This window comes from Pholcus phalangioides, unplaced genomic scaffold (assembly GCF_987345545.1).
Source record: "Pholcus phalangioides strain wild (caught in Gottingen) unplaced genomic scaffold, Ppha-v1.0 ptg000014l_1, whole genome shotgun sequence".
Classification (NCBI taxonomy): Eukaryota; Metazoa; Arthropoda; class Arachnida; order Araneae; family Pholcidae; genus Pholcus; species Pholcus phalangioides.
In genome coordinates this window covers 26,882,399-26,902,546 of record NW_028301607.1, presented here as the reverse complement: position 1 = coordinate 26,902,546, position 20,148 = coordinate 26,882,399, and the positions used below count along the sequence as shown (strand labels likewise).

The 20,148-nt window shown below is 34.6% G+C and overlaps 1 protein-coding gene across 3 annotated transcripts in view; it reads right to left on the bottom strand.

Annotated features, from left to right (window-relative positions):
• LOC149078376 (splicing factor U2AF 50 kDa subunit-like) overlaps positions 1-20,148 on the bottom strand; it is a 42,904-nt gene that overhangs the window by 17,729 nt on the left and 5,027 nt on the right. For all 3 annotated transcript variants that reach the window (XM_089242026.1, XM_089242028.1, XM_089242027.1), the window contains 4 exons: positions 16,947-17,079; positions 15,108-15,208; positions 12,599-12,732; positions 1,960-2,076 (listed from right to left, as the gene is read on the bottom strand). In XM_089242026.1, coding sequence (XP_089098152.1) covers positions 1,960-2,076; positions 12,599-12,732; positions 15,108-15,208; positions 16,947-17,079 — 485 coding nt within the window. The remainder of the gene's footprint in view (positions 1-1,959; positions 2,077-12,598; positions 12,733-15,107; positions 15,209-16,946; positions 17,080-20,148) is intronic.

Genomic DNA, 20,148 nt, shown 5'->3' with positions numbered 1-20,148 from the left:
CAATTGAAGCTGTATTTAAACGTGCTTTGGGTATCAAGTCCTGCCAACCAAACTCTTTGGGTATCAACCAAACTCTGCTTTGGTTGAAAATACTCTTTAAAACTCTGTGAATTTATACACCCTGAGCTAAGAAATTTGTAGGTGAAAATAAATTAGTGTAATTAGTGTATTAACAGATGCTGCGAGAGAGTTTTTATATGGAATAAAATTTTGGGCAGATCAGAAAATTTAAAATATCAAAATTAGATTGTTTTTCTCAGTAATTATAATTCCGAATATATAAACCCTTTAATCTACATAAAAGTGTTTTGTTATTTAACATATCTATCAAGTTAAAAAAAACTATTTGACAACATGACAATACGTTTTTGACTGTTTTAATACTGATTTAGTTTCTGAAATCAAAAACCTAATCCTGATGCCCTATCACAAATATTTTGAATAAGCAGCTCTATTCTGCTTAGCAAATTGAACACAGGTAATGAGTAGCTTAGATAAATGAACCACAAAATTATATTATGTGGAAAAATTCAAAATTGCAAATTATAATAGTTTTAATTACTGTAATAAATTAATGTTTAAAAATAAAACATTGTAATAAGCAAAAAAAAGTAAGTATTTCATCATTTTCAAAACATTATCCAAAAACATTCATTTAGATTTTGATAGTTTTTGACTTTGACGGTTTAAACCAATTTTTGATGCTTGTCATGTCAAAAACCCAACACTGATTCATTGTAAATTGATGGATAGTATTTGATTTGAAAAACGTGTGCTTGAACAATAAAAACTTTATGCAATAAGATGAAATTTAAAAAAAAAGAAAAGAAAAAAGTTTAGAATCCGCATAACGATGGGCTGTATGAGATATCCCAGAATAAAAATGTACTGACAGTGAAAGGTGAATTTTGGCCATCTGCCTATTGTGGATGACCAAAAATTTGTTAAGCATTGTAGACAGATAGGCTATAAGAGAAGGATTGAGATGCTAAAAATGTGATATATATTTTCATGTTTGAGCAAAGAAAGAATCAAACTACTTTTATAAATATCACAATACATGACATTTCACAAGCTGAAACCCAGAACATAGATTTGTATTTTAGATAAAATTTAAAAGAAAAAATTAAAATTAGTGGAGGTTATACTCAAATTTATCTCATGAAGTGGAGGCCATGCTGAAATTTATGTCTTTATTGTATTCTTTGAATATCGGTCATGCAAAAATATCTTAAAAATACCAAAAAAAATTAATGTTCTGGCTTGAAATGGTTGTATTAGGGTTGGGATTTGGCACAGGGCACATGTTAATTTTTACTACATGTTTTTGGCCCAGTTCCCATGTTGGAAGAAGCATTCACACGAAATCAGAAAATTTGTGTTGCCCTAAGATTCTAATTTACCAAAATTGAATATATAAAATTTTAGACACTAATGCAGATTTTGTTGCACATGACAACTTAGAGTCCAATATATTTAGCCCAGAGTTACATAAACAGTTTTCAGTTCAAAAATTTAGTTATATTTTTACTTCATGTTTCATATCTCATATACACGTTCTCATGAAGTGGAAGTTATGGACAGTTTCGACACAAGAGTTACATACGATACAGTAACACAGGCGGCATTTACCATACTGTTCACAACTTTGATACAGTGAAACCTTGTATGAGACAGAAACCAGTTTTGAACAGAATCAAAACGTAGTCACATTGATAATTAGTGCTTTTATGTGCACCTCTATAAAATGGACTACTATAAACAAACTGGTCTAAAACAGAAAATTATTTTGGCCCCTTGAACTTCAGGTTCACTTAGATTTTGATGTATATAGACTACACTTACCTATAATGACGAAAAAAAAATTTAAATAAAAAAAAACCACATTTTTAATTTCCGATTTTGAGGGGACACTAACTTCTCAAACAGATTTAAAAAATATACAAAATTTTCATTTACCTCCAGAAAAGCAAAGTTTTTGTCTAAATTTATTTGACAAGCCAAGATGGGGTTCCCAGGAGCTTGAGAAAATGCACAATGCTGCATTTGTACATTGAAGAAATCCATCATTTCATCCTAAAAGAAAAAACAAAATCATGTTTAATAAGTGAAATACAAATATGTTGGAACACTGACAAATTTGTTCTATTTCATATATATACAATAAGACATAAATTAAGAAATAAGACATTATCCAATGTAATTGGAATGAGCATATATCATAAATTTATAATATTGAGATAACTAAATATGCATCAATTGAGAAGTCCAATTATACCATTTACTAGCGAATAAAGCGAGGTTTCTATTTCACGTCTTCATGTATCAGGGTTTAAACAAGATGAAAAATTCCTTTGGGAAAAAAGCTTTAGCAAAATGCACATATACCAACATTGGCTTAAAGTTTGTCAGTAGTGATGAATGTTCTTGCTTTTCCATGGGGGGTACCCCCTCTACGACAACAAAATCAGTAATAAATAATAAACACTCAAAAAAAAAATTTTAATTGAATGTTTATTAAATACAGCACCTCATTGGTACTAGAACCTAGAAGGATCAGGCCACATGACCCTCCCACCCAAATAACTTTCCGAGGTCGCAGAATCCATCAATAACTCATGGGCCGCTGCGGTGGTTGAGTGGTCATAATGACGGACTCGCGTCGCGAGGATCCGGGTTCGAACCCCACCTTCACCGCAGTGGTGGTCGGCTGAAGTTGGTTTCCTGTGGTTCCCAACTTCGAGTCGCAAATGTGAGCCGATCTCCCCATTAAAAAGTCTCGCCACAGAGAGCAACAGGCCTACAACGATTAATTATTCAATCATTACACTTCACTCATAGTTCGAAAAACTGGTGGAAGATGGCAGCACTACACATTACAAGCATTACACAGAAACAAACTTCACATCAGGTTTCACTACACGTACACTCCCGCGTGTACCAATTCGTTAGAGGTTCCGCAAAGGAATATGGATGAGGTGCATGTCTGGGTTTAGTAGTAGTAGTAGTAATAACTCATGGATATTCAATGCAAGCCCAACCTGCTTACGTCCTTGTGGGCCATATATACAGTCGTCTTGCAACCCTAGACCCCATATATCTTCTTGTTTTGTTCTAAGCGTGATTCTACTTGGTTCTGCTAACCCTAGATCCCCATCCCAGTTTTCTTTGTATCAGAGCCCTTACAGAACCTACGATGAAACATTCTTTTCGACACAAGTTCCGCGAGCTCAACCATGCACTATGCAAATGAAGCTGGGGCCCAGACCAGCCGTGAAAAACCTGTCCACTCCACCATTTTGAACCATTCAAAAACCTGTTTCAACCCACAGCGTGAGACGGTTTTGCGTGTTTGGGCATCAAATAGAGCGGCGGATTTAGACGCGACTTTACAGATTGCCTTCAGCACACAGACAAAGTCTGCAAGTTGTTTTTGTGTCTGTGTAGTATCATCTTCGTCCAGCAATGCTTCCAATTCCACATCTTTTTTTTTTGGTGGTTTTCCGTGTTCCTTGTCTGCAACATCGAAGTCGCCACTTTTGAAAAACCGAAACCATCATTCACACGTATCTTGCGATGGAGCAGGTTCACCATAAGCTTCTCGAAGTAATCCGTATGATTCAGCAGCAGTTTTCTTCAAATGAAAACAAAAAAATTAATGCTGTCCGCGAATGCTCTTTCTTCAGTATAACTTTCGACATATTGAACACAACAATACAATACTATGCACACACTTTTCCAATTTATCACTCGTGCGCATCTGACACTTGTTGATGACACAACAAAATGGCGCAGTGTCAGATCTTTATAGCACAAACTGCATTGGTGCACCATCTGTTTTCTGAAATCCGCATTTCATACTTGTACACCTGGTAGACTGGCTTGCTGCCAAATACAGTGAAGTAACCCCAACTGGCCGCATCAAACAGGATAATGCTTCACAGCTTGCGACATGGGGGTGATTATACCTCTAGAACAGATATCAAAGTCATTCAGGAAATGCAGCATTTTAAATGTGCATCACGGATCGGAAGACAATGCTTTGTGGAGTTAGAATGAAAAAGGTGGAATTGTAGCAAAGCTTCAGTGGGAGAGTGAGTAAGTGACAAAGGCATAAAAACAACATGGCAGTTTGTCTTGGCACATTTTGTAGACAAGTCTTTTAAAGAAAAGCTCAATCACCACACTAACTACATACAAGTTTAAAAACATGACTCGAACAGTTAATGTTTTAATGTGTTAATTGATATTATCTGTGTGCTATCTTAATAAGAAATTGCATTAATAAATCTAGTTTTCTTGATTTTTTTATCACTAAAATCATACCTCGTCTTACATGCACATAAATATGGCAAGTGTGTTGACCCTGACCTTTGATATTAGAGAACCTGGTATAAATCTGCTAGTAATGATGAGATAAACAGGTTGTTTTTAGAACAATCTAGACAGATATGATGTTACTTTGTACAAAAAACAGTTCTAACTTTATTTTTTCTTTCTTTAAAATCTAGCACAACTCAGGTCTATCGCCATCTATGGGCAATTTACTGCCTAGTGAGTTGTGCTGGAAGTTAAGTGTGTGTGCCTAGCAATCTGAGTGCGTATCTAGTGCCGTGTCTGATTTATCTCCGTGCCGCCACTTATATTTCAGAAAGGAAGTGAGTGAAGTGTAACGATTGAATTACATTTGTACCTGTTTGTAGGTCTGTTGCTCTCTGTGGCAATACTTTCTAAAGGGTTTTAAAAAGTCTTGCCACAGAGATCAGCTCACATTCGTGCCTCGAAGTTGAGAACCACAGAAAAACCAACTTCAGCAAACCACCACTGTGGCAACGGTGGGGTTCGAACCCAGGACCTCACGAGGTGAGTCCGTCACTATGACCACTCAACCACCATAGTGGCTCAGTAAGCGGCCACAAACAGTTCTAACTGAATGATATTAGTCAAATCTTGCTAGCTTATGGTAGCAAAGTGCTAAAACAAACATATAAAATTGTAGAAAAATTTCACACACAGCTCCTGTTTTTTAAAGTCACAAAAAATATTTGACAAACATTTCATACAATTTAGAGCTTGACAAATCATAGGCTTTAAAATCACTACAGCAATAAGAAAATTGCCGCCTAATTTTTTTAAAGTGTGATAGCTGAATTAATGTCTGGGGACAGTATATAATATCAGAAATTTTTTCAGCCTGTCAGTTAGCACGGAAAAGGACCCCCCCCCCCCCAAGCCCTGGACAAGCCAAAGAATACACTATTTTAGACAGATTTTGTCGTGGGTGGGGAAATGCTCGATGGCTATGAAATTTTGCTGGTGCCTAAATTTTTTTTCAATTTGTCAAGCCTTGATGCAGTTCTATACGAACACAGTTTACAGTAAGATTAAATGTGTGCACTGAAAGTAAAAAATAGACCTGTATGGCCTACTCTACTCTAAATATTCAATACAATGCACTATGAAAATTTGATATAGCACCAACGCGGCTACTACACTCATTGAATTGAGAGCAGCAGATTTGAATGATGCAGTCAATAAAACAAGTTAAATAGGGATTAAATAAGGAATAACAAAACATTTTTCACTGGATTACGTGAAAGACGTATATGCTAATATGTGAATACAACAATGAAAAACATGGAATTGGGCTTATATAAAATGAAGACCCTTTTCTTTTTTCACACATCTTGTTTTTACACACAGAAATACATAAGAAATGGGTATAACGACGATGTGGTTTCAACATCACCCCGCTTGACTTTTTCAAGTTGACTTGAAAAAGTACGAGATTTATCGATATAGAGGTATTTCTCATTTAAACAAGATTTTACTGTATGTGCCTTTTAGAGTGCATGTTTACTTTTTAAATCAGACCTATTCTTTATTAAGTCACCTATCTTATAAAGTCCCTTTTATTCTGTCCCCAAAGGAGATATTATACCAAGGTCTGACTGTATATTGTCCTTGCGACAGCTTCATCACCCGAGTTTCTCAACGACATGTACTTAACATAAGAACAAATGACTGCAATGCAATACAGTATTCATACACAAAATGATAAAAAAAAAATTTATATTGCATCTCTGCGACCACTGAGCAAATGTATTATTGCACATGGTATTGAAAGATGCACTGCTTTGTTACTAATATAATAAAAATTGATACAGTGTGACGAATTCCTGTGAACAATAATTCTGTGTTTCCAATGTTCTCAATAAAATAATTCATTTTTTTTCCTTTTATACGAAACACTGATGTGAAGAAAAACTGCATGGCTTTGAGCTAGAAATTCAAATCCTGTTTTCCTTGAAGATTTATTTTTAAATACAGTAAAAATTATTCTTAGCATAATTAACAAATGCAATATAATACAGCATTCACATGCATAACATGCTAAGAACTCGATATTGCATCTCTGCGACCAATGAGCAAATGTATTGCACATGGTATTGAAAGATGCAATTACAACTTAATATAATAAAAATTGGTACAGTGTGACGAATTTCCATGAACAGTAATAATTTGTTTTAAAGAAAGATATAGTTTTTTCTTTTATGTGAGACACTGATGCAGTACACACCACTTAATGTGATCCCATCGTGACTCGGGCTTTCTGATAATAACCAAAAACAGTAAAGTTTTTGTGATCACAAATCCCGTTTGAGGGACAAACTCAAATGGGACGTATAGTAAATGGGCACTGAGATAGAACAAGACAACTGTTTTTCTTTCCCACAAAATTTTGATTGCAAAATGTTCAATCTTGTTCCTTATTTTTTAATTTAACTCTAAAATGATGCTTTTTGTCCCTTCCAGCTAAAATCCTGCATTCTTGCTATTCAACCATTGTGGGTCATTCGAACGGGACTGTAACATATATCATGAATTACAATATTTTTTAATATACATTTCATAGATAACTTGAGTCTCTAAGGGAAAGAAATTTGAATATAGTCAAATGAAAGAAACTGATCAAGAACTGGAATAAAAAAGGTCCTTTTTTCATCATACATTTCACTATAGAAAGGCTATTGTAAAAACATCTCACTGCGTACATGGATCGCCACAAATGCTATGGACCAATTAAGATATTAATTACGGAAATATTTGCAACAAGGAGGGAAGAGAACACCTTCTATCCTCTTATATAATCTTGCAGACTGATAACGATAACTTACAGGGGGGGGGGGGGGGGGGGGAGAGAAATAATTTGGATAAACCTTAGCTTCAGAATGAGCATGAAAACTTTCAACGAAAAAAAAGATAACATCTCTGAAGCCGATAATTATAAACAAATTTTTTCCCATGTTATGATATTGGTCTGTTTCATTCTTTGAAAAAGTGATAATAATACCCAAGTAATAACATTATCCATGATTCTAATGAGCAGCGCAGACTGTATGAAGGGAAACAGCATGGCTTTGAGCTAAAAATAAAAATCTTTTCAAGACAGAGGATTCACATTTTTAAATACTGTAAAAATTATTCTTAGCATAATTAATAAATCTATATATATAATTGATTTTCTGTGTGTGTGTGTGCATGTGTTCTCTGTACAAATCTACAATTTCAGACCAATCATCGCCAAAATTTTGCATATATACCAAACAGGACCAAATTGCATAGGCTACTTTAAAAGTTTGTCGGAGCTGGGCAAATGCCCGAAATGGTCAAAAAACTGTCAGGGAACAATGTTTTCTGAACCCCAACAAACTTTATAATAGTTTGTCACTTTTTCCAATCCTCCCAGTAATTGAAGAAAACACTAGCAGCGCCAGGTATTATAGCTGGTGCAATATAATGCACAACATGCTAAAAATTTAATATAGCATTTCTGCGACCAATAAACAAATGTATCGTACATGATATTGAAAGATGCCATTGCATATGAAGTGGATGCTCGTAATAACGCCCCCCCCCCCCCCATCATTCAGTTAAAAATAGATGCAATATCAAGTGGTACTTGATATGTATCGAAACAGGATATTAGCTATACAAAAACTTTTGGGACTTGTCCTACTGATCATTGTAATGGAATGGTCGCTATAATGTGGTATTAAAATAAATGTCACCTGTGTTTTCTTCATATCCATTTAATTTTCAGCATTAACATTCTTTTTAACTGATGCACAATATAACAATCAGTTTTTTTAAATTTAAATTTCTACAAACAGTTCTAGATATTTTAAACGTACAAGTGTTTTTTCAAACCCTACTGCATTAAAAACACAACTTTTTGAGGTAGAAAAATAAGGATTCCCCTTTGTCTTGTAGACCGCCCCCTCATATAGTGGAAGCAACCTATATAAAGAGCGTATCAGCGTTTACACTTGCAAAATAACCTATTACTACTTAACCATACACATTCCTATGTGGAATTTTTAACAGATTGGCACATGCAAAAAAACGTGTGCTATAAGAGTGTGTGACCCTTACATATTTATGTGGTCAGAAATGTGTTTCATATTCTACTGGTGCTGCCACCTGTCTTCCATATTTTGAAGTGAAAATGGCAGATGCCTATATATGTATCGTGCTGAAGCTCTGCCTGCTCTCTGAGGAGCAACTTTTTTAAATGGGAGACTAGCATTCTTCACTCACAACTCGAAGTTTGAAACTGCAGAAAACAAACTTCAGTCGACCACCACTGTGCCACCAACAGGGTTGGGCCCTAGATCCTCGTGATGAGAGTCCAGCATGATGCTTACACAACAATATAACCTAACTGCAGTATAACGGAACACACAAAAATGGATTTATAAAATAACAGGGGGGTCATGCAGTACCAGCATTATATCAAAGCTCACTGTAAATAGGTTTCACAACACTATACTTAGCATAATGAATGGAATCTGATACAGTATCCATACCCAATATGCTAAAAACATTTGATATTGCATCACTATAAGCAATGAACAAATATATCACACATGGTATTGAAAGATGCAACTGCATAATTCTTTAGTTTTCTGGCAGATTCAAAAATGGCCTAATTTTTCGTCTGGCATTTTTTTCTTCTTTTTTTTGTAGCTTTAAACGTAAATATTTTAAGTGAACACCAAAAACTTTACACCTCTATACAGAATGAGTTACAATTGAGACTAAATGTGTGTAATGAAGATAGTAAGATAGGGACACTGTTACCTTACTTAGAATACTCTCCAATCTACAGAAATCATTTAATTTAGCACCAATGCGGCTACTACACCCATTAAATTGAGAGCAGCAGATTTGAATGATGCAAAGTCAATAGGGGCCATTCAAGTATTACGTAAGCAGATTTTGAGCCCCCCCCCCCCTGTCAGCAAAATTTCGTCAGCAGCTTACAATATTTCATATCTTCAAAAAGGGATGGTAAAGGGATGAGGTAAGCAACTTTCAAACCCCCCTCCCCTTTGTCATCAAAAGTCAGCAAATCCGAAACACCCCCCCCCCCTGATGTTGACGTAATACTTGAAAAAATGACCCCATATGGAAAGAATAACCTAAAACATTCTCCACTGGATGACTGGATGCAGCTGTGGAAAAACAACACAGCTTTGAACTTATAATAAAGATCCTACTTCCAGTCAATTTTTGTTTACACAACAGAAATAAATTATCTTTAGTGCAGCAATGAATGACTACAATACACCATATATTCATACAACAAAATTAAACATTGCTAAAAAAATTAAACATTGAATCTTTGCGACCACTGTGCAAATGAGAAGCACACCTGGTATTGAAAGATACCATTATATGTAATTATTCAGATTCATGTAATTGTTTATGATGCACTGTTTTGTAACTTATACGATATAAATCAGAACACTAGGGGAGCTCGTGAAAGTTTGAACTATTCAAAATTTGAATTAACCAAGGTCTACTGCAATTCAATCTAGTTAATTTTATATGAAAGAAATGAAATTTCAAATTTATGGTTTTGTTAATTTGCATTTCGAGAAAGAATCCTTTTATTTTTTCAAGATTTAGAATTTTGTGAAGGATCAGGAAAACTGACCCAAATTTGTACTGGGCAGACTCGTGGATATTATAAATATAATGTCTTTTTTTTTAAAGCTCTACTGGGTCAAAACACAGCTTTGAACTTGAAAAATGATTCTTAGCATAATGAACAAATGCCATACAATACAACATTCATGCACAACATGCTAAAAAATGTAATATTGCATCTCTGCGACCACTGAGCAAATGTATCACACATGGTATTGAAAGATGCCATTGCATACATTTCGTTATTCACAATGCTTTGCAACAGATACAATAAAAATCTGCAGTTTATCAAATTTTTACAAACATACCCTGATATTTTAAATATGCGTGAGTGTTTATTTGGTCAAAAAATTTGTGTCCTTATTTGTCTTATTTGGTCAAAAAACACAGCTTTGAACTTAAAAAATGAAAATAAATCATAAAAACGCCATTAATCTTATAACCTAACTGCAGAATATACAAAAGTATGTTTCATAAAGAAACAAGTGACATAGTGTCAACATATCAAATTACATTTTTAAAGGATTTTCCACCTCACAGATGGATTGTCTTTAGCATGATGAGAATGACTGCAATAAAGTACAGTATCCATACACAATATGTTAAAAACTTTTAATATTGCATCACTGCGACCACTGAGCAAATGTATTGCACATGGTATTGAAAGATGCAATTGATTTTTTATATCTATATTGTTATTAAAAATTTTTACAATGCTTAGTAACTGATACAAGGGAGAATAAGAATATTGCAAATGTTCAATTTGTTTTCATTGATATATGCAATTTTTTTTATACATGTAACACTACTTCCCTATCCCAAATTCAAAATAACTCAGTGAAATATCAAAATCAATATATTCACAGGATACAATGAGACCAAGGTTTTCCAGTGAGATCAAGCTTTCACATAAGAAATCAGTCAAAAGAATTTTATGTAAATAACCGAGAAAGCAAGGGAACTATTGTAACATGTAATTTTGTTATGAAATGTGATTGCTCAATTTACATGTTTTAATGTGAGCTGATGTAAAAAAAAACTAATATATATATATATATTACAGCAACCTAGTTTCATACTTCCTCACAAAAACAAATGGAAAAGTTTCAAAGCAATTCAAAGATGCCTTAATACAGAATCAGTTGCATTGAGAATGTGTGTGTACTGAAGATAGAAAGATACATTGTTACCCTACTTGGAATATCTTCCAATACTCAGTAATAATTTTGTTTAGCACCAACGCGGCTACTGCACCATCAAACAGAGCAGCAGATTTTGATGCAAAGTCAATAAAGAAACCAAAGAATCATATCAGAGTTTCAAATTTCATTGAACCCTTAAACTGCACAAATAGTTGGATATACATGCAATTATGCACAAGAGAAAAAGAAAATTACTATTTTGTCCATGTATTCTAAATCATCAATAACGAATTCAGCAGCCAACTGAATTCATTACCTATATACAAGACATAGCAGTACAAGGGTTGAAAAAAGTATTTAAATATAGTTTGTTCTGCATAATATTAAATTATATTTGCATAATATTAAAATTAAGACAAAATGTTGACCTCTTGTCCATTCCTGGAATGTTGGGAAAAGCAAAGTTCAATACGGATAACATGATATATTCGGAAGACCAATATCAATCAATCTATGCGAGTCAAAAAAATAATGTTTTTCACAGTAGCAAACGAGGTTTGTCTAAGAATTTGATATGAAAATTATGTTTTTCCCTTATCACACTATAACCTAGAGGTTCCCTAAACGTTGTTTCATTCCCTCCCCTTTTCAGAATTTTTTTCTTATCACCCCCAACCCAAGACAACCTATGGGCTCATGTTATACCCATAGCCTCTGTCGAACCGTGGACTATTTCGTCACCCCGTTTAAAAAGGGGGGGGGTTCAATATTGTTCACTTAGGGAAGCACTGCTCCAACCTATTCATCACCAGCCTCATACAAAATGTTTTATGTAATATGTTTTACATTGCAATTCTTTTTTAACTCTGCTTATCCAAATCTTAAACACATGATCAAATATAAAAATACTTTGCAGTCTACTAATTTTTGCATTTAGCTCATCTAATTCCCAAGTACAAATATGTTTAGTGTATCTGTCATATGCAATAAACTAAGATTTATGGTTGTAAAAGCAAACAAAGCTAGAACGATCTTAACACAGTTTGTAAAAGACAAAGGATTCTAATATGAAGAGAACAGACGGTTCAAATCTGCAAATTCAGTCAATTCTTTTTGAGGCCAGATATTAGTTTTCCAGAATCTGTGAAATGAATTTCCCAGTATGCTGATCTCCCTCGCTGTTCCCCCAGCATGCCAGCTAATACAGGAGAATATGACGCTTTTGCATCACTGGGACTAAGTGATTGGAAGATGCTAGAAATCATCGCACAAAAAAAACCATTTCAATGCATAAAAACCTATCAACAGATATCTTGGAATCATGATCAGCAGAAATCTATAAATTATGAAAAAAATTCAAGAACCAAATCATTTATTTTAAATAATCAACTTCTCAAATAATTGCTGAAACATTTAAAGTTACAACACAGGAAAATTAATATAATAAAACATCAATTTACTTCAGAGCATCCAAATGGTATGTTCCCCACATACAACCTCCTGGCTTGCCTTGTGATGGTGCTACCCACAACAGGGACAGATGCCAAAATTGGACACTGTGTTGTATACATGCTTGGAGGAATCTGTCCTGAAGCTATATATGAATTGTTTGAGTACATAATGGGTAAAAACTTGGCCAAATGTCAAAATATGTAAAAATAAGCATGCAAAAGCAATAACTCATTTCAGTCAAAGAAATCAATAAAATAATGAAAAAGCTCAATAAATATTTCACATTCACAAGGAAAGAAAAGACCTATTTTTAAAACAAGTAGAGCACCTTCTAGAAAAAAACTCAGATTCAATTAATAATCATGTTTGAAATAGAATGTGAATTCACTTTTCTTATTTGAAAAATATGCGAAATTCAGACTAGCTGGCGCTAAATTAATGATAGACGAGTTCTCAAAAGCCTGTCTCAAATGTAGTCTATTTCATTTAGTTAAAAAATTTTGACAGTTTTTCGAAACATATATATCAGGTTTGTTCAAAAAGTATTCAACCAAAATTTTTTTTGCATAAAGCAATGAAGGTGTGGTTTGGTACACATATGTAGGCGATCCTAGTATGCATGTGCGAATTTTTACCTGCCTTCAGACCGCCAATGAATGACATTTCCGATTTTGAAAAGATGGCAGGAAAAACTTGAACACTATTGCATTAAATTTTGTTTTAGGCTTGGTGATTCCAGAGTGGAAACAATATGCAAGATTTAACAGACCTTAAGAGACAGAAAAATAGGCATCACACAGATAAAGGAGTGGTACAACTGCTTCAAAGATGGAGCACATCAATGGAGAGTGAAGCACAATTTTGGTGGGCCAACATCCAGAAATGAGATCGTTATTGACTAAGTGATTGTTATTGACAAGTTTTTCCTGCCAATTTACTTCAGAGTATCCGAATGGTATGTTTCCCACATACAACCTCTTGGAATACAACATCGTACAACCACATACAATTACATTATATACCTCTATATACAACCTCCAACAATTTACTTCAGAGCATCTAAGGACTCTGGTGATGTAGGATCAGCGAATAATGATCAGAGAACTTGCAAATGAAGCAGGTATTAGCACTGGATTCATTCACTGCATTTTGCATGTTCTGAAGACAAAATCGTGAGGCAAAGTCATGCTGACCGTATTCTTTGACTTCAGTGGTGTGGTTTATCAGGAGTACGTACTGCATGACACAACCATCACCAAGGAGTACTACCAAGGGGCTCTATTATAATCAGCAGCTCCACCATGATTAATACAGTAGCATTGTTCATGCTGTTTGCTTACACTTCCTCACTCATCCGTGGTTTGCCGGGGACTGGCAGCTTCTACAAGCAGGAAAAATTTGAGCATGCATACTAGGAATGCCTACAAATGTGCATCAAACCACACCTAGCTATCTTCATTGGTTCACACATGAAAAATTATGGTCTGATACTTTATGATACTTTCTTATTACTGAACAAACCTTGTACCCATCTGTGCACTTGAGGTCCGAGACAGTAACACTAATCACAGCTCTGAATTCCTTCAGCACATATCTTTCAATATATATTATAGCATCAACGCGGCTACTGCACAAATAATATCATGCAGCAGATTTGAATGATGCAATGAGCAGTTTATATAAAATAAACCATAAAATTATATATTTCATATGTTCTAGACTCTTTATGTTGAAAAATTGAAAATTGCAAAATTAATATTTTGTTGTAATAAATTAATGTTTGAAAATAAAGCATTGTAACATACAAAACCACACGTTTTTCATCATACTATGTTCCTATTGTGTTTCAAAGACATTTATTTAGGGTATTGATGGTTTAAACTAGTTTTTGACATCAAAAACCCAACCATGCCAAAGACATTCTTGAGTCCCCAGTCTATACTAAATGAATTCCGCAACTTTTAAATTTAAATATGTTTTGAACATTGCAACAGTGTTATCCCAACCATAGTTTCATCAGGTAAGTTTGAGCTGTTTTTTTGCCAAAGTTCACCAGGGCAGAGTCAAAATTTGAAAAAGCCACTATAACATAGAATGTAATTATCAAAAATATTACCCATCACACTAGGGCCGCAACTAGGAGAATAGCAGGCGGGTCTTGTGCCCCGGGCACTGGACCCAAGGGGGCGCAAATTCCATTCTGAGACCCCTCTCCTTCAACATTACAAGGGGGCATCAAAATGTGCACTTGCCCCGGGTGACCGAGCATCTAGTTGCGGCCCTGCATCACACTATAAACCTATGCAACTGATAAAATTTTGTCTTTCAACACATCTGATTTTATACACAAATTTTACAATCATACTTTAGGAATATTCACACAAACGTATTTAGTGATAGGCATTTGATTTAGCAACATCACAAACTACAACATACTACATCCCACAGCAGATTTGAACAATATTTCACAGAAACACATTTTGGCATAATCTTTTTAACTTTACAGGCGATGCTTACTTTGCATTTCTTTGTATTGCTGGGTGGAAATATGTTCAAAACCAGGTGGAGGAATATCCCAATAGATGGACTTCTTCTTACGTCTTGGGAACTTGCGACGGCTATTAAGTATATATAGTTTAATTCAAATGGAAAAATAAATGATAGAATAGTAAGTTCAGATACAGAAATAATTTGAAAAATAGAAACATTTACGTAAATATGGGAGAAAAAAAAAGTCCTCCAATCACAAGATAAGACTTGATAATGCTACATGTTACGTCACATGGTTATATAATTTTTCTGAAAAGAGAAGCCAAACATGAAGGCTCAGTCGCTGTCAAGCAATTCTTCATGCGCAATTGCTTTACCTAAAGGAATGACATAACATGATATAGCCAAGTCTTATCTTGTGCTTGGTTGCATAGAAGCAGCTAACAATTATGATTTCTAAGCATCACAAGACACTGCCAAAAAAACAGAAGAGATCTCAGCAACAGGATCAGCAACTCAGTCAGGCTACTGCTACTACTCAACATGCATCTCATAGTTTATTTTTTTAATGAATTGGTACATGCCAGAATGTGAATGTACATGTGAACCTAACATCAAGTTTGTTTCGGTTTAAATTAAAGTTACCAGATTCAGAAACTGAGAAAGGAGGACACCCACACGCATCCTTAAAAACATCATTTTCCAATTTCCACAATAGGTGGTGCCATTATTATGACCAATAAAACTGGCCACAACTTTTCCCAACTCTAAAACAGTAATAATAAGTACTATAAAAAAAAGACAAAATTTGGGGAATTTAGATGGTTATTTCCAAATTCCTGTGGGAAAAAAACACACTCATACCAATGAAGAAATATATGTTTCAAAGTGGAGACATTTGGAAAACATTTTCTAGAAAAAAAGAAAAATGATTCTGGAAATTCGAAAATGAGGACAAAAAAAAAGAATTTTCCAAAACGTACAAGGATGCATGTTGGCAACCATAGTTTTAATGCCTGTTATGTGTAGTGCTTTTTTTTTTATTTTCTTTCAAACTGAGCCCAACTCAGGTCTATCACCATCTATGAGCAATTTACTACCTAGTGAGTAGTGCCGGAAGTGTAACTGTGTGTACCTAACAGTCTGAGTGCATATGTAGTGTTTGATTTTTCAGTGCTGCCATCTATATTTCAGAAGATATGTGAGTGATGTGTTACGATTGAATTACATTTATACTGTTTGTAGGTCTGTTGCTCTCTGTGGCGAGACTTAGTACGTGTAGGTCTTTATCAATTTTTCCAACTGTGAGTGAAATGATCGAATAAGTACTGTTGCTCTCTGTTGCAAGACCTTTTTTATAGGGAGATCGGCTAGCATTAGTGCCTCAAAATTGGGAACCACAGAAAACCAACTTCAGCTGACCACCACTGTGGCGACAAGGGATCGAACTTGAGTACTCACAATGTGAGTCTGTCACTGACCACTTTACCACCACAGCGGCGATAACTCAGGCTGCAGCATTCTGGCATTGACGTCAATGTAAAATAAAAAATCAATACTGACTCAAATAATATCAAGTATACCAAGCTGATAACATGTTCTTAGCATAACACAAACGAATCACTGCCATAAAGTACAGCATCCATATATACAATATGCTAAGTAAATTTAATATTGCATCTCTGCGACCACTGAGTGAATTTATCAAACATGGTATTGAAAGATGCCATCATATTTTCATACAAATGTACTCGACAAGCACATCATAAATTATAATAAAGTTTCTGAATTGTTATGACAGAGGGCTAATAATTCCTTCACATATACACTGATAATATCATTAAAATTAGGAAATTAAAAACTCACTTTTTTTTGTCTCTAGAATTAGAACGAGCTCTCTCCCTTGATCTGGACCTGGATCTCCTCCTTCCTCTGTCACGAGACCTGGATCTAGAATGACGACGCCTTTCCCGATGTCGATCACGATCATAGTCCCTGTCTATAAAAAGACAAAAGGTGTCATTGCTTTTTATACCATAAACCAGTCATTTTATACATAAAAAGTTCAGGAATCTACCACTTTCACTTTTAATATTGAAGACGGATGACAGCACTACTAGACCACAAAGCATGCACAATTCTGCTAAAATAAATGTGTAAAGGCCACACATATATACCAGGGTTTAAGATACGGTCACATTTTTTGCAAAATGCGACAAAAGTAGTAGCCACTTTCGCAAAAATGTGTACATGAGGTACACAACGAGTAGACATCCACCCATCAATCATTACATTAGGGGTCATTCAAGTATTACGTCAGCATCGGGGGGGGGGGGGGAAAGAATTCGGATTTGCTGACTTTTGATGACAAGATGGGAGGGGTTTGAAGGTTGCTGACGTCATCAACCACCCTTTTTGAAGGTATGAAATATTCTAAGCTTCTGGCAAAATTTTGCTGACAAGGGGTGGAGGGGTCAAAAATGGCTAAAAATCTGCTGACGTAATACTTGAATGGCCCCTTAGCATTGTAGCATTTTGCTAAAGCTGTTTCCCTCATTTTCGCGAAAGGAATTTTTTATCCAGCTTAACCCTGATAAAATTAAACCCTGAATTAACCCTGATATATATACGTAACATGTTCAGACATACGCAGAATCATATGAAATTCCTCAGAGGAATGTTTACGATGTGCATGTATAATTAAGTAGTAGTAAAGTCATTGGCATAAGCAAAGGGGAGGTTTAGGGTTCTAACCCTCCCCTCAATCCGAGAGTATTGTGTTATTTTTTGCAGGGAAAGCGTAAATTAGCATCTGGGGAACAATAGCACTGGAATCCAGGGACATGTCCATATGTGGTCATCATGGGGCTTCGTCTCTTTCACAAGAAAAAGTTGTTCAATAGTAAGGAAATTCACTAACACAAACTGAACAGCAAAAAACTTGCAAAGTCACTGGACAGGCATCACACTGTTATATGTTCTACTACAGGGAACAGGGATGGCTAACCAGCAGCATGCAAATACTTTTCAAAAATTTAAGGCATTGTTTTTTTTCAATCACAGAAATTCTCTCCAATTTTTGAATAATCCTTTTTGTATGAATGATGGTCTTGTACGCTGCTAAACCTGCATTTAGCATGGTAGGCACTGTTAAAATAACAGCTGTGAGATAACTTTCTACTCAATGCATTTCTGTTGGGGGCACATGCATTGTATAATACAATTACAATGTATATCCACAAATTCTTGGAGAAGGGAGCTAAGCCCTCTTACAAAATTTATTGGGGGGGGGGGGGGGGAAGCAACCACGGAGTCCTCAGGATCCAGTGTCTATGCCCAATACGGTATAAGTAAGATTAACTTCTACCAATATACATACACAATCTGCAAAGACAATTTAAAACTTAAACAAACTGAAAATTTTAATGAAAATACGAGAACAGTAGAAAAATATTTCGTAGAAACAAAGTTAATGCTCGTGTCCTGTAGAATGGGATGTATGGTCTGTGTTAAAATTCATAGAGTGTGGCACAAGCATTGAAAATTATCTTGAACTTGGCATGGCTTGAAAAAACGTTGGGGACCCCTGTTTTATCAAATCAAAAGCAAGAAAAACTGGTAATTAAATTTTTTAATTTTGTGGTGTAAACTCCTCTGCTGGTTTGTCATTAATAACTGCAATTTGAATAGTCAAAAAAATTTGTTGCCTAATAGGGAAAAGAGGTAAGAATTGAAGCACAGATCTCGATGATATCAACCCAAATTAACAAGTCAATTTGTAGGCATCACTCTTATTTAATCGACAAAGTGAAATGAATTTTGGTTTCCCCAATTGATTCAAATCACTTTTTGAATCTTGGGTTTCAATCAATTTGATGATTATAACACGAAGCAAATAAGATAATTCAGTGAAATATAGGGGTCATTCCCAAAAAAAGGGTACAAACAGTTTCTGAGACAATTTTTTTTATAGAAAACTTCAGAGCACTATGGTAGTAATTTTAATTTTTTCCTAATTCATTTAATTCTGTCATATATTGGTATTTCTTAATTTGTTTCAGATGGTATTTAATTTTTTTTAAATCATTGTAACAAAACCTCAAAATCTGACTGTCCCAGTTTGAAAAAAGTATTAAACAAAGAGACTTGCAAATCTGGATTTTTTTCAAAAGACTTGGCAAAATAAATAAAACTGACAAAATTTTGAAAAAAAAATATTTTTCTTATAACCACTCTGTTATGTTCATTTGAGAAATATACTTCTATACCAGATAAAATCTGACAACACTTTTGATTGAAAGATTTGCTTCTAATACTTGATCAACAATTTTGAATTTCACTTTTGCAAAACGACTTAATATTCACATTATGTCCTAAGTACCAGATTTTTCTCTGTCACATCATTAACATAAATCAGGGTTGGCTAGTTTTTGCTGCAGTGGTAAAAACCGCCCACCCACAAAAATAGTTTTTGCCACATTTTTGCCAGTGGCAAAAATTCATAGAATTAAAGAATTGGATTTATCTGTTTTAACTTCTATAAATAAAGTATTTTACTTGAGAATTTTTTATAACAAATCTTGGCGATGCATATTTTATATTTGGATACGTTTTCATATTTTTGGTTGCTGAATGTTCTTTTTTATACCATGTAATTTTAAAAGTTTTCTCAAGTTTTTATATTGAAAAGAATATTTTATAATCGAAAAACCAAGCTTGGTATGTCTTGAGTAAAAAGAATAATTTTTACCAATTTCTGCCGGGTTTTTCCTATTTTTTTTACACTGCCCGCAAAAACCCAACCCTGACATAATTAATAAAAAAAATTTCATCAATAGCAACGTCAAGTGATAGTACATGGAGATATGCTTCAAAATATATATGATAAAAGTTTTCTTCAATCATTTAAAGTTTTAATAAAAAATAATAATTTAGGCTATTTTCTCCACTCTAACAACTTCCAATAACTCAAGCAACACAACAGAATGGAAACTGATTTAAAGAAGTGTTTCCTAAAGTGGGCAATGGAATGGTCCAGAGGGGCGATAGAAGTTACGGATTTAACATA